The 14602-nt window shown below is 41.1% G+C and overlaps 2 protein-coding genes and 1 long non-coding RNA gene across 10 annotated transcripts; 1 reads left to right on the top strand and 2 right to left on the bottom strand.

Annotated features, from left to right (window-relative positions):
- Positions 1–81: 81 nt before the first annotated feature.
- On the top strand, positions 82–4010 carry LOC126983248 (ethylmalonyl-CoA/methylmalonyl-CoA epimerase-like). 2 transcript variants are annotated; one of them, XM_050835883.1, is made up of 4 exons: positions 82–173; positions 720–1369; positions 2566–2695; positions 3045–4010. In XM_050835883.1, exons 2-4 carry the CDS (start codon positions 1185–1187, stop codon positions 3246–3248), a joined length of 519 nt encoding a protein of 172 aa, XP_050691840.1. In that variant the 5' UTR covers positions 82–173; positions 720–1184; the 3' UTR covers positions 3249–4010. The 2 variants fall into 2 exon arrangements, with proteins under 2 accessions (XP_050691840.1, XP_050691841.1); XM_050835884.1 differs by having other exon boundaries at positions 94–173; positions 1068–1369.
- Positions 4011–4631: 621 nt separating this feature from the next.
- LOC126983247 (26S proteasome non-ATPase regulatory subunit 6-like) lies at positions 4632–13970 on the bottom strand. 2 transcript variants are annotated; one of them, XM_050835881.1, is made up of 7 exons: positions 13655–13970; positions 11481–11686; positions 10857–11002; positions 10115–10270; positions 9660–9832; positions 6156–6324; positions 4632–4986 (listed from the first exon to the last, which is right to left on the bottom strand). In XM_050835881.1, exons 1-7 carry the CDS (start codon positions 13797–13799, stop codon positions 4812–4814), a joined length of 1170 nt encoding a protein of 389 aa, XP_050691838.1. In that variant the 5' UTR covers positions 13800–13970; the 3' UTR covers positions 4632–4811. The 2 variants fall into 2 exon arrangements, with proteins under 2 accessions (XP_050691838.1, XP_050691839.1); XM_050835882.1 differs by lacking the exon at positions 13655–13970 and adding an exon at positions 13424–13542.
- On the bottom strand, positions 6336–9653 carry LOC126983249 (uncharacterized). Of its 6 annotated transcripts, none has more exons than XR_007735735.1 (5): positions 8666–9653; positions 8430–8549; positions 6819–6878; positions 6699–6758; positions 6336–6578 (listed from the first exon to the last, which is right to left on the bottom strand). It is a non-coding gene; the product is annotated as an uncharacterized LOC126983249 (long non-coding RNA). The 6 variants fall into 6 exon arrangements; XR_007735733.1 differs by having other exon boundaries at positions 8726–9653; XR_007735734.1 differs by having other exon boundaries at positions 8608–8709.
- Positions 13971–14602: the final 632 nt, after the last annotated feature.

Here is a 14602-nt window from a genome sequence, read left to right as displayed (position 1 = left end):
CTCCCTTCTCATTTGTTGTTTACTTGCAACAATAAACAATCAATCAATAACCTTTCAATCATTATCATTGAATTGGGATCCGTTGCAAAGGCGAAAATCCGGACCTTGTTGTTGTGAGGCTCAGCTGATGGCCCGCCGGTGATGCCCTGCTACCGTGAATTACAGTGACGCAGGTAACGGGCAGGTGCTCAGGATGATTTAGTGACTTAGAGCAGGTTATAAAGGTGATGAGATAACTTACGTAGAGGCTAGTGGACTAAATATGTCTGGGTACCGATATTATGTGTTATGGCGGAGGTGGCGGCTACGTAACCACTTGTATTTTTTTTATTTTTATAGTAGTGCTTGAATGGCGTGTTTTGAGTGTCTGGCGGGTTGAACTCTCATGGGAGGTGTTCATTATCAGGTATGAAAAACTGATATAAGCTCTGGGTGAGGGAGGTTTAGAATGTGCAGGGTGGTGGGGAGCCTGCCCTCCACCCCTACTCACAGATACTCACAGATGAAGTTCTTGAAGAGGCTTACATCTGTGACTCCAGTTCATTGGCCGTAACTAATTCTATGTTGTGGCCATGTGTGGTAGAACTAATCTATTCAGTTCCGGGAAGGGTACGAGTTTTCCTGAACCCATCTCTGAGGAAAGAAGGCAAGGATGTAGATTGTTTAGTTTAGACAACAGTTAGTATGTTTACCAAACCTTAGCCCTCTTGATGAAACAGATCCTACAGTTGTTATGAGGAAGATTCCGCGCGCCGGCCGCCTGGGTGAGTACCTCCACAAGGGCATTGTACTGGCCTGTGCGGGGGTGACTCTCTTCGCCACTATGGACCTTGGGCTGCGGGTCTACAACTATTACTCAGTCGTCAAGCCCCAGCGCAACAGGGAGGAGGCACTCAGGGACGCCGAGGAGAAGGCCAGAGCTGCTGAGGTCGACATGACTGATACTGCATTGCCCCTCAAGGCCTAGACACGTTACATTCATCCTTCAGTAATTCATTTTTTGGAACTTTTTTTTCTGCCACATTTAACACAAACTGAAAAGTGGTGTCTTTCTTTACTGGATTCAGGACTATAATTTACCTCATTACTACAAGAACTGGAACTTGTGGAACTTGTGACACTACTGCTGTGAGCTCTCTTAAACACAAGTGACTTCTTTGCACGAAACCCAATAAACAAACACAATGCTGCGGTCCATGTCCTGTGTTGCCCGCCTGGCTGCTGGCGTGGTGGGCCGCCGCTGGGTGGGTCAGAGTGCAGTGCTGTGCCAAGCACCCCCAAAGGTCCCCCCGGCACTCTGGAAGCTCGGCAGACTGAACCATGTGGCCATAGCAACCCCGGACCTTGAGAAGAGCACAGCCCTCTACAGGTGACCTTCTGAAGCCTTGTTATCTTCACCCTTTCCTTCTACAAATCATCACCTTCATAAACAAACTGCCAAAGTATTTTTTTCTACTTCTCAGGAAACCAAAAAAGAACAAGTATCATATCATTTTCCAGTCTGCTTGTGATATAGGCAGAAAAGTTATGGTGAATTGTATATCACTCACACCTTAGAATAACAAAGGCATCTATACCATAAGGTGTGCCACATGATGAAAAATTGATGAAGCCAAATATCTAGAAATTGCTGAAGAATTACTTAGGCAGTTTGTTTACGAGTGTTAAGATTACTTCTTTTTGAGTCTCATCTTGTAAATGTCTTCCCAGAAACAAAAAAAGTATCCAGCTTTGAGTCTCATCTTGTAAATGTCTTCCCAGAAACAAAAAAAGTATCCAGTTTTGAGTCTCATCTTGTAAATGTCTTCCCAGAAACAAAAAAAGTATCCAGCTTTGAGTCTCATCTTGTAAATGTCTTCCCAGAAACAAAAAAAGTATCCAGTTTTGAGTCTCATCTTGTAAATGTCTTCCCAGAAACAAAAAAAGTATCCAGCTATGCCTTACTTCATGCCTTGTATAGACTAGCCGGCCTCTTGCAGACTCCTTACGTTCTCATGTTCTTATCTCACCCTCTGCAGCTGTCTTGTTCTTCACTTCTGTACCTTTTTCATTGTGGTGCATACTCCTTACCTGGATGAAATTTAAATTATATAATAAAATAAGACAAAGAAACTCAATAATTACTTCAAAACAATAGTCAACACTGTAGTCAGGTGATACTTATTAAATGTTTCATAATAGTGCATACTCTTTACCTGAACCTAATTAACATGAAATGATAAGGCTAAAAGAAACTCAGTAACTGCTTTAAAAGATTATCATACACTGTGGTCAGGTGAGGGTTGTTTAGTGTTTCTTAATGATTTATACTCTTTAACCAGACAAAATTAACACAGCAAAATAAGGCTAAAAATAAATCAGTAACTGCTTGAAAACAATTGCATATTCTGTGGTCAGGTGAGAGTTGTTTGATGTTTCTTAATGGTTTATACACTTTAACTAGACAAAATTAATACAGCAAAATAAGGCTAAAAAGAACTCAGTAACTACTTTAAAACAATTGCATATGCTGTAGCCAGGTGAAAGTCATTAACAGTGTGTCCTTGTGTTGTGGTGGTGTGTCAGGGACGTGATGGGGGCAGAGGTGAGTGGCGTGGAGGCCCTGCCCGAGCATGGCGTCTACACGGTGTTCGTCAAGCTGGACAACACCAAGCTGGAGCTGCTGCATCCGCTGGGGGACAACAGCCCCATACAGGTGTGTACGGCTCAACAGGTGGCTCATAGCTTCCTTACGGCCTTGTGTGCCTGTGTGCGTGTATTAATAGTGTTTGTTTATTCCTACTCTTGCCAACATTTATACCATCAACATACTCTCAACTTCTTCTTTCTTTGTTTTTACTATTCAATCTTTTTCCATTCCTGTGGTCTGACTTACAATGATCCTCCTCCATCTTGTTTGATCCAATGCTAATTCATCTATTTCCAACACTTCCAAGCTTTGTTGCACTGTTCCTTTCTATGTTCTCCTTGGTCTCCTTCCTTGTGCCTCCATTTCCTCCACCACCCTCAAGAGTCTTTAACACATTCCATTACTGATACTTCAGAATTTCCTGGACAAGAACAAGAATGGAGGGATGCACCACATCTGCATTGAGGTGAATGACATCCGGGCAGCCATGAGTGACCTACAGGCCCAGAAGATTCGGTGTCTGAGCAAGGAGCCAAAGATCGGGGCGCACGGCAAGCCGGTGGTGTTCCTGCACCCCAAGGACTGTGCCGGGGTGCTGGTGGAGCTGGAGGAGGTGTGAGGTTGGTTGCTGCCGCTGCCCTTGGCCCAGTGATGTGAATGAATACATAGATATATTTTTTATTTGAATTTCTTTTTATGTAGACATGTTTCTTGTATCAACAGATAAATCAAGAAAGGTAATACTAATGCAAAACTTTAAATTAAACTCAAATGATAAAGTAAATTGGGGAAAGCAAATAACACAACAAAAATATTGATAAACTAGAACATGGCAAAGTAAACCAGGTAAATCTAGTAACAAAATAGATGTCAACTAAAATAAGAAAGTAAAAATATATGTACTTACTCTTTCTCCGTCAATAATGTCCTAACTGGCTGTTGTAGTTAAAATGTAGAAGGGTTTTAAACTGCAATAGTATTACAACTATATGTTTTTGCACTGTTTCTTTTCATTGTGGTGCGATAATAGAACACAGGCGCTTTTCACACTGAAGTGCATATCTCATAGACTTAGTATTGTGTTCATGGAGTGCTGAAGATGTAAAAAGATGCCGAGATAAAATACAAAATCTGCAAAGTTATGTCTTCAGTTTCTCACGAAGTTTTTGTTTCATAGGTCACAGCGTATTGAAGTTTGTGCTACATAGGTCATGGAGTATTTAAGCTTTCATTAGCAGATGGTGAATAGTTTGAGGAAGGTCAAGCCATATGTCTGAGTCTAGCTTTTTTGTGATTCTTTGGGACTGTGAAATGTCAAAGGTCTTGCATCTGATCTTGATATGATTGACACCTCTCATAATGTAAATAAAACATAAACTGATCAGTCCCTTTCTGATACTTACGTGTGTTTTTAAAGATGAATGTGTAAAGCCCCATGGTAAGTAGTGTAGGTGTAATGGAACATCTTATCTTGCCAACATGAATGGCCCCATAATATTTAGGTCTATGCCATGTTCAGCAAGAATGGTGATTGAAACTCGACTATTTCCAGCAACTACACTTTTGGGGTCACTGAGTATTCACCTTTTCCAGTTCTTTATTTTTATCAGGTTGGTGTGAAAAGTTTATGGAAAAAGGAAAAAGAAAGCATTCCTGGTATGTTTTGCCTCATGATGGTGACTTTCTTATTAACCCAGAAGCAGCGACGGGCCAAATTTGTGGCTTTACCATGTAGCAGCGACGGGCCAAATTTGTGGCTATACCGTGTAGCAGCTATGGGCCAAATTTGTGGCTATACCGTGTAGCAGCGACGAGCCAAATTTGTGGCATGATATAAACCCCCAAAAATAGATAATGCATAAACTGATCACAAATCCTTTGATATAAATTATGAAATGGTTTGTGTGAGTGATGATTTTTTCTCATTTTTCTCGCTTAGAGGGACCATTAAGAAACATGATCCCCGCTGCTACCAGGTTAAAGGTTCAGAGTAACACACAGCTTTATATAAGAAATTTATTAAGTTCCTAATTGTTGCCATTCATAAATAGTGACTGGTACAGTTACACCCTCCAAATGCTGAAAGGATGTAAGCCAACCACAAAATAAACGTTTAAACCTCCTAAGTTCTTACAGTACAACAAAGTGTGTTAGAAAGCATAGAAACACGGGCCAGGCTGAGCTAGATGTTGATGACCCGCGACAACTTCTGTACTCTGTTAAGCAAGATGTCGCCGTGCTTGATGACCGCCTGGTACTGCCAGTTCTTGGAGTCTGGTCGGTTGGTCTCCACGATGCCGCCAACCTTGTCTATCTTGCAGTGGAGGCGGCCAGCGGCAATGTATCGCGACAACTCCCTGAAAGAGACGGTGAGAGGTGAAGATGTGCATTTGTGTGGCTATGGGTGGTATAAGGTCTGACCCTTCTTCTGTACCATGTGTGAAAAAATACTCCTGAAAATGCAATTAATCTCCTTCTCAGCCGTTGGAAATAGTTGATGTGGGAGAGGGAAGCGTCTAAGAATACCGCCCATTCATTCATTCATTTCCTAGGAGCAGGCGTCGATGAAATGAATGAATGGGTGGTGTTCTTAGACGCTTCCCTCTCCCACATCAACTATTTCCAAAGGCTGAGGAGATTAATCGCATTTTCAGGAGTATTTTTCACACTCATGGTACAGAAGAAGGGTCAGACTACCACCAGGCTCAAAAACTATTAATGGAAATGCCCAAAACACCAACAAAAGCCTTGTCAAATATGTGTGTTCGGGCAGCGAAATGTTTAATAATACGAACATATAAGACAAGCAAATGTATTCCCTAGGAGGAGGCTCTTGGGAGTCTATTCACCCAGTGCACAGCTAGAGACAAAACTACTGATCCATCTTGCTTTAAACTCAGTAGCCCTTCTCTGCACAGTCATGTGAAGCATTTTTCTTTTCTTTTTTTCCAAGGGAGGCAGATCAAGGGCAAAAAATAAAAAACAATGAAAAAAAGTCAACTCAACACTGCTCCAATGAAAGAAAAAAGAATGAAAGGCCAGAAGACAGTTTACTTTCGGAAGAAGAGTGGAGGGTTAGGAATGGCAACAGAAGTGAGGAATGAACTCTTACCCAATGTGACTCACCATACAGAAAGGTGGTACAGTTAAGTTTAGAGTGAGAGGAAAAGTTGGAAAGATTCGTTTAGTCGGCGCAACATCTGTGGTCATATGCCGGAGAGAGACAGAAGGGGAAGGAATTATAGGAGAAGGGAACAGATCCCAGGAGACGGGACACAACCCCTGATTAATACCTGGTACCCATTCACTGCTGGGTGGACAGGGGCATAAGGTATCGGAAAAGCCACCCAAATATTTCCACTCCGCCGCGGAATCGAACCCGGGCTCTCTCAGTTGTGAGCCGAGTGTGCTAACCACTGCACCACGAAGCCCCCTAGAGTGAGAGGATCAGCAATTTTGTCTGCAGAGCCGGCAATACATCTGTCAAACACATTTTAGACAAGCATACAGACAGACAGAAGCTCACCTGTCAATGAACTCTGTGGAGACCCCGAAGGCTGTGGCCATGTACTGGAGGGTTAGCGAGCGGTAGGACTCCAGCAGCTGCGTGTAGGCGAGGATCCTCATCTCCCGCACATAGTATCGGTAGTGGGGGGCGAGGAGCCGATCGTGGCGGAGCTCCTTCTCAACCCAGGCTGACGGGAGGGAGAGGATAATTTTAGGGTGAGTTTTGGGTCTTGTATTCTCAGATCCTTTTGGCTCTCAACAAATGTTTCCAAAAGCCACACAGATTAGTCAGGTTCTCACGGGTGCTTTTCACATTCATGGTGCAGAAGCCTTGTCACACTATCACTAGGCTCGTAAAACTACCCATGGAAATACTAACAACCTCCATGAATGCCCTAGTAATTGTGGGTGTGTTAAAACTACCCATGGAAATACTAACAACCTCCACTAATGTCCTATCAATTGTGGGTGTGTTAAAACTACCCATGGAAATACTAACAACCTCCATGAATGCCCTGTCAATTATGGGTGTGTTAAAACTACCCATGGAAATACTAACAACCTCCATGAATGCCCTATCAATTGTGGGTGTGTTAAAACTACCCATGGAAATACTAACAACCTCCATGAATGCCCTATTAATTGTGGGTATGTTAATACTACCCATGGAAATACTAACAACCTCCATGAATGCCCTAGTAATTGTGGGTGTGTTAAAACTACCCATGGAAATACTAACAACCTCCATGAATGCCCTATTAATTGTGGGTATGTTAATACTACCCATGGAAATACTAACAACCTCCATGAATGCCCTATCAATTGTGGGTATGTTAATACTACCCATGGAAATACTAACAACCTCCATGAATGCCCTATCAATTGTGGGTATGTTAATACTACCCATGGAAATACTAACAACCTCCATGAATGCCCTATCAATTGTGGGTATGTTAATACTACCCATGGAAATACTAACAACCTCCATGAATGCCCTATCAATTGTGGGTATGTTAATACTACCCATGGAAATACTAACAACCTCCATGAATGCCCTATCAATTGTGGGTATGTTAATACTACCCATGAAATACTAACAACCTCCATGAATGCCCTATCAATTGTGGGTATGTTAATACTACCCATGGAAATACTAACAACCTCCATGAATGCCCTATCAATTGTGGGTATGTTAATACCCATGGAAATACTAACAACCTCCATGAATGCCCTAGTAATTGTGGGTATGTTAATACTACCCATGGAAATACTAACAACCTCCATGAATGCCCTATCAATTGTGGGTATGTTAATACTACCCATGGAAATACTAACAACCTCCATGAATGCCCTAGTAATTGTGGGTATGTTAATACTACCCATGGAAATACTAACAACCTCCATGAATGCCCTATCAATTGTGGGTATGTTAATACTACCCATGGAAATACTAACAACCTCCATGAATGCCCTATCAATTGTGGGTATGTTACTACCCATGGAAATACTAACAACCTCCATGAATGCCCTATCAATTGTGGGTATGTTAATACTACCCATGGAAATACTAACAACCTCCATGAATGCCCTATTAATTGTGGGTATGTTAATACTACCCATGGAAATACTAACAACCTCCATGAATGCCCTATTAATTGTGGGTATGTTAATACTACCCATGGAAATACTAACAACCTCCATGAATGCCCTATCAATTGTGGGTATGTTAATACTACCCATGGAAATACTAACAACCTCCATGAATGCCCTATTAATTGTGGGTATGTTAATACTACCCATGGAAATACTAACAACCTCCATGAATGCCCTATTAATTGTGGGTATGTTAATACTACCCATGGAAATACTAACAACCTCCATGAATGCCCTATTAATTGTGGGTATGTTAATACTACCCATGGAAATACTAACAACCTCCATGAATGCCCTAGTAATTGTGGGTATGTTAATACTACCCATGGAAATACTAACAACCTCCATGAATGCCCTATTAATTGTGGGTATGTTAATACTACCCATGGAAATACTAACAACCTCCATGAATAGCCTATCAATTGTGGGTGTTAAAACTACCCATGGAAATACTAACAACCTCCATGAATGCCCTATCAATTGTGGGTATGTTAATACTACCCATGGAAATACTAACAACCTCCATGAATGCCCTATTAATTGTGGGTATGTTAATACTACCCATGGAAATACTAACAACCTCCATGAATGCCCTATTAATTGTGGGTATGTTAATACTACCCATGGAAATACTAACAACCTCCATGAATGCCCTAGTAATTGTGGGTGTGTTAAAACTACCCATGGAAATACTAACAACCTCCATGAATGCCCTAGTAATTGTGGGTGTGTTAAAACTACCCATGGAAATACTAACAACCTCCATGAATGCCCTATCAATTGTGGGTGTTAAAACTACCCATGGAAATACTAACAACCTCCATGAATAGCCTATCAATTGTGGGTGTTAAAACTACCCATGGAAATACTAACAACCTCCATGAATAGCCTATCAATTATGGGTATGTTAAAACTACCCATGGAAATACTAACAACCTCCATGAATGCCCTAGTAATTGTGGGTGTGTTAAAACTACCCATGGAAATACTAACAACTGCCATGAATGCCCTATCAATTATGGGTATGTTAAAACTACCCATGGAAATACTAACAATCCCCATGAATGTCCTATCAATTGTGGGTGTTAAGCCACGAAATGTTTGAGAATATGAGCCTTAGCTTCACTGGAAGGCTAAATACAGCTCCCCCTAAACTCAGACTAAAAAGTAAAGCAAGTTAGTGTAAGGATACATGTCAGTAACGGTGACAAACTAAAAACATTTGCCACCCTGCCCCAGTTAATGTGAAAAAATCATTTGTTAGTTTACATTTCTGACAGTAACAATGAAGGGATGCAAATACTTAAACTGATCTATTACCAGCAGTTTCATAAAAGGAACCATTGTATTTTATAATGACAAATACAGAGAGAAAATAGGAGGAAAAAAATTAGGCTTGCTGATTGAAAACTAACATGAGGAAACATGGAAATCCAGGCAACAGAAAGCCTATTGGCTCATTACGAGGTCGCCCGCTTTGGTGATTTAATCTGCTCGACAGCCACTTGGGGCTTGAGGAGCAGATGAAAGCACCTCGATATTGAGGAGCAGATGAAAGCACCTTGATACTGAGGAGCAGATGAAAGCACCTCGATATTGAGGAACAGACAAAAGCACCTCGATATTTAGGAACAGATGAAAGCACCTTGATATTGAAGAGCAGATGAAAGCACCTAGATATTCAGTTTACTCCCCACACAGGTAGAGATAAATGAGAAAAAAGCATAACAGGATAAGGGGATAAAAAATGAGTATGCCGAAGTACTCATGAATACAGAAGAAAAGTGTCTAAGGTAAATGAGACAATACCTGACACGAGGAAACAAGACAAAATTATACATGCAAAGTAAGAGTGGACGTAAGGACTCACCAAGCTTCTGGAAGAATGTCTGGTACTGGCAATCATAGAGGGAGAGGAGGTAGGTCTTGAGGTCCTGGGCCGAGTGTAGCACCTCCTGAATCTCCGAGCCCTTGACCACCTTGGTGCGCAGGTCATTACGGGGCAGGGCAATGATGCAAACCAGCACCGTGTAGCCCACAAACCTGCGACACAAGGAAAGTACAGTTAAATATTAGAATGGAGCTTCGGCATACAAAAAGGCTGATCTGTTCCACTAATACATATTATCTTAAGGAAACTTTTGCATGTAATTATGATCAAGAGGAGAGTATCAAGACACCTCTCCACCCAAAATTGACCTCTCTTTTTGCCATTCATCTATACTTTCTTATATAGGAGCAGTGATTTGCAGATTTTTTTCTCATTTATTTTTGCTGTTGTTGTAAAATAAATAAATAAATAAAAATAAGAGCCCCGCCCCCCACCTGGTGTAGTCCATTAGCTCGTAGGAGGTGAAGGTGCTGATGGTGTCCAGGAAGAGGGTTGCTGCCTTCTTGAAATCCCGCACCGCCATGCAGTACACACCCTCGTACACCTTCAGTCTGTTCCGCCGGTCCCAGTCACCGCCCTCCTCAATTAGACTGCAGGGGAAAATATATATCAATAGTAATAATAATAGTTAAATTCACCCTGAACCATATAGAAATGTTACATACAAAAGTTAAATAGAGATGAAAGGAGTGCAGATATACAGTGCTGCAGTCAACAGAAAGTGAGGTAGGTGGTTGATATTTCCCTGATGTCAATAACTTGTATGATCAAGAACATGAAAATATCTATTCATTCAATTCATTCATTCATTCAATATCATTCATCCATTTCACTAGTGGTCTTCCCATGCCACCATTTCCATCAATCTTACTCTAATAAACTCTTCACAAAGTCAATCTCTGAGTATCATGCATCCCACTTTACAATCCACTCTGCTTCTTATACTCAATACCAAAATTCTAATCATTACTTTCCCCACCCCATCTTGACACACTACCTGCTCCTCTTCTATAACTCATTACCACTGTGCATATATTCATTTTCTCCATGATTCTTCTCCAGCACAAACACTACCATACATTAACATCTGAAAGAGAAATATAATAAATAAGAGAGCACAGCAGTCAGCCCTATGATGTCTCTGATCAGAACAGTCTCACACAAGCAGCCCCCCACCTTTTCGCCTTCTCCAGGTTGCGTGTGATGAGGGAGTGATCAAGGTAGAAGAGGCCGAGGCGGATGTTGTGGAAGACCAGGTCAAGGCGCTGGCCCAGGGAGACGGTCTTCTCGTAGGTCTTGGCGAATGCTTTAATGGCCTCTTCCTGTGTGTGAGGGAGCATGGGAAATTCAGGACAAATGCACATACTTCTCTATCACATGTTTTGGGAGCCCTATACCTAAATACTGAGAGAAGGAAATGGAGGAATTATGTACTTGTTTTAATATAATGGAAGTTCGGGTAGTGATATAATTTATTAGTGATTCATTAGTGAGTGCTTTGCTACATTCCACGTCCATATCTGATGCTTATGATAGAGTTTAGAGGATAATGCGATTTCTAATACTAACTTTCTTTACACTAATGGTTAGACTTAACAACTATACAAATAACAACAGTGGAAATAATATAATAGTCTGCCCCACTTTTTCTCCTCTCTATTGAACACTACATTAAAAACTGAAATAGAATGAAAGAAAAGGAATACAGCAGTTAGTCCTACCGTGTCTCCATTGAATATTAAACTAAATTAAAAGCTGAAGGGAAATAAAAAAAAAATGTAAAACAGTAGTCAACCGCACCTTGTCTCCAATACGTGACAAGTACTCGGCCTTCTTCAAGTTGGCCTCCCTGATCTCCGTCTCTCCCATGGACTTCTCGGCCTCCTCGATTGTCTCGTTCATGGTCTGCTGCTCCGTCTCATTTTCCTTCTTCATCCTCTCCAGCAGCGCCGAGTCCAGCTGCCAGCCCAGGTCCCGACAGCACTCCTCGTAGAAGGGTGCCATGTCTGGGGGGAATGAGAGAATGGTGAAGGATGGGAAGAGATAGAGAGATTGAACACGTGAGTACAAAGGGTATTCAATTCTTTGGCATAATTTGTAAGTCTAAATATCTAGACTGCATTAAGATATGAAACTTCCAATTGCCTTATACCTCTTAAATTCTGCCAGCATGTTGCATCTCTTTCTATCTTCTATCGATATTTTCATGCTGACTGCTCTTCTGGACTTGCTAACTGCATGCCTCCCCCCTCCCGCAGCCCTGCTGCACAAGACTTTCTACTCATGCTCATCCCTATACTGTCCAAACCCCTTATGCAAGAGTTAACCAGCATCTCCATTCTTTCATCCCCTTCACTGGTAAACTCTGGAATAGCCTTCCTTTGTCGGTATTTTCTCCCGCCTATGACTTGACCTCTTTCAAGAAGTGTATCAAGACACCTCTCCATTCGAAATTGACCTCTCTTTTGGCCACTCTATACTAATCGCTATATGAGAGCAACAGTCCGCAGGCTTTTTTTCTTACATCTTCTTTTTGTTGCCCTTGAGTTGCTCTCTGTGCTGGAAAAAAGGGAGGCACCTCAAGGAAAAAAAATAAATAAATAAATAAAATAAATAAATAAATAAAATAAATAAAGTAAAATGAAAAATAAAATAACAGCACCAATAAAGCCAACTAAACAATTCTCTTATGAAAAAAAAAAGGACAAGAGGCCAGTAGAGATTATCAGGTGGAGAGGTGTCTTGATACTCTCCTTTTTGAAACCCAAGGAGCAGGATTCGTAAATCTGAAAATGAAGCAAAATTTCACAAGACTCGGTACAGAACAGGCAAGCAAGTCTACAAAACAATGAACTTAACTTGTCACCTGAGCAAGACAAAGACAGAATAGAAACAATGGGCCAGAGGGTAGAACAAAAGTGAATCTCCATAACCCATCTGACTTTCACCACAGATATGACCAAACAAAAGCAAGGAAACTAAGGGACGGAGGAAACGATGGAGGGCCTTACTGTTCTTCTCGATGTACTTACCTAATATGGTAAAGGTCAAGTATAACTCTGGCGCCTTAATTTTGGTCTATTTTCTTCCAAACCTTCACAAAACCCTTTGTATACATATAATACATTAGTAAAAAGTGGCAGACAAATGCCACTTACCCTCTACCCCCAACAAGCTCATTCTTGAAGTCATTGAGGGTCAGTTTTTTATTTTTTATTATTTTTTACAGCACAGAGAACAGCTCAAGGGCAACAAAAAGATGTAAAAAAAAAAAAGAGGTCAATTTTGGATGGAGAGGAACTTAATATAAGGAAACAAAATCATGGAACCAAAGGAAATTATCTCAAGCTTTACTGTCCTTCTCAATGGCCTGCATGAGCTCGTCCTTGATGGTGGAGTCGTTCTTGAAGTCATTGAGGGTCAGCTTGAACTTAATATAAGGAAACAAAAACAATGAACCAAAGGAAAGTATCTCAAGCCTTACTGTCCTTCTCGATGGCCTGCATGAGCTCGTCCTTGATGGTGGAGTCGTTCTTGAAGTCACTGAGGGTCAGCTTGAACTTAATATAAGGAAACAAAAACAATGAACCAAAGGAAAGTATCTCAAGCCTTACTGTCCTTCTCGATGGCCTGCATGAGCTCGTCCTTGATGGTGGAGTCGTTCTTGGTCACTGAGGGTCAGCTTGAAATTAATATAAGGAAACAAAAACCAATGAATCAAAGGAAAGTATCTCAAGCCTTACTGTCCTTCTCGATGGCCTGCATGAGCTCGTCCTTGATGGTGGAGTCATTCTTGGTCACTGAGGGTCAGCTTGAACTTAATATAAGGAAACAAAAACAAAGAACCAAAGGAAAGTATCTCAAGCCTTACTGTCCTTCTCGATGGCCTGCATGAGCTCGTCCTTGAGGGTCAGCTTGAAATTAATATAAGTAAACAAAAACAATGAACCAAAGGAAAGTATCTCAAGCCTTACTGTCCTTCTCGATGGCCTGCATGAGCTCGTCCTTGATGGTGGAGTCGTTCTTGAAGTCGTTGAGGGTCAGCTTGAACTTGAGCTGGGCGAGGTTCAGGTCCGGGTTCTTCTCCAGCCCCTGCTCCTCTAGGTTCTCGGCGGGCATGGTGGCGGGTTTCTTTGATAAACCTCACCTGCTGGACTCAAACGGCAAGGTAATAAACTCTAAAGGGCGGGAAGTCTTGGTGATAATGGCGGGGAGGAGAAAAGTCTGGTCGGCGCCCTGACGGTGACTCGCCGCCGCCTGTTTGTCAACAACACGATGCAGACCTTTGACTTCCTTCACCTCACTGTCTATTTTACCTTATTTTGGATTTAGATTTATTTTCTATTTTTTTTAGAGAAGACAGAGCGTATTTTGGAATTTCTTTGGTGTCTCTATTATCTGTTTTTAGCTTAGATATTAGTTTAGTTGAGAAAAGTGACCCCAGGAGCTATCTGCTTATTTATGTTTTCTTGTGCTGTTATATTATTTGTATGGGGGATTAAGTGTATTTTTGTATAATTTTAGCTGGGTAAGCTGTATATTAAGTCATTTATTATAGCAAAGTCGAAGGAAAATGCCTATATATGTGAATGAAGCGCAAGGTTAGCTATGGTGAAGCCAAGGAGAAGCCATTTTTAATTTTGTCACTCCTGTGGAAGTTTATATGATCAAATACTATCAAACTAAATAACTACATTCTAATTAACTTATATTATTATGCCAAATATTATACTATAGAGACTATGTATAATCTATCAACTCAAAAATAATGCATAAGGTGTTAACACATGGCTGACAAATGCCTTCAGTTACAAAATTACCATTACAGTGACGTGAGGGAAGTCTTTCAAACTCTGTAAATAATCTAACTATCAAACCGAGCAACTCCTTTATACAATGACAATATACAATCCATTTCTCTA

Source organism: Eriocheir sinensis, chromosome 53 (assembly GCF_024679095.1).
Source record: "Eriocheir sinensis breed Jianghai 21 chromosome 53, ASM2467909v1, whole genome shotgun sequence".
NCBI lineage: Eukaryota > Metazoa > Arthropoda > Malacostraca > Decapoda > Varunidae > Eriocheir > Eriocheir sinensis.
The sequence above is the reverse complement of the archived record's forward strand: the minus strand, read 5'-3'. Positions and strand labels throughout refer to the sequence as shown.

Excerpts from the sequence above, each read along its gene's own strand:
- LOC126983248 (XM_050835883.1), top strand. The coding sequence starts at position 1,185 with ATGCTGCGGTCCATGTCCTGTGTTGCCCGCCTGGCTGCTGGCGTGGTG. Across the intron at positions 1,370-2,565 it reads AAGAGCACAGCCCTCTACAG|GGACGTGATGGGGGCAGAGG; the intron begins GTGACCTTCTGA and ends GTGGTGTGTCAG. Across the intron at positions 2,696-3,044 it reads GGGACAACAGCCCCATACAG|AATTTCCTGGACAAGAACAA; the intron begins GTGTGTACGGCT and ends CTGATACTTCAG.
- LOC126983247 (XM_050835881.1), bottom strand. The coding sequence starts at position 13,799 with ATGCCCGCCGAGAACCTAGAGGAGCAGGGGCTGGAGAAGAACCCGGAC. Across the intron at positions 11,003-11,480 it reads TGTCACGTATTGGAGACAAG|GAAGAGGCCATTAAAGCATT; the intron begins GTGCGGTTGACT and ends CCTCACACACAG. Across the intron at positions 9,833-10,114 it reads GAGCTAATGGACTACACCAG|GTTTGTGGGCTACACGGTGC; the intron begins GTGGGGGGCGGG and ends CTTGTGTCGCAG.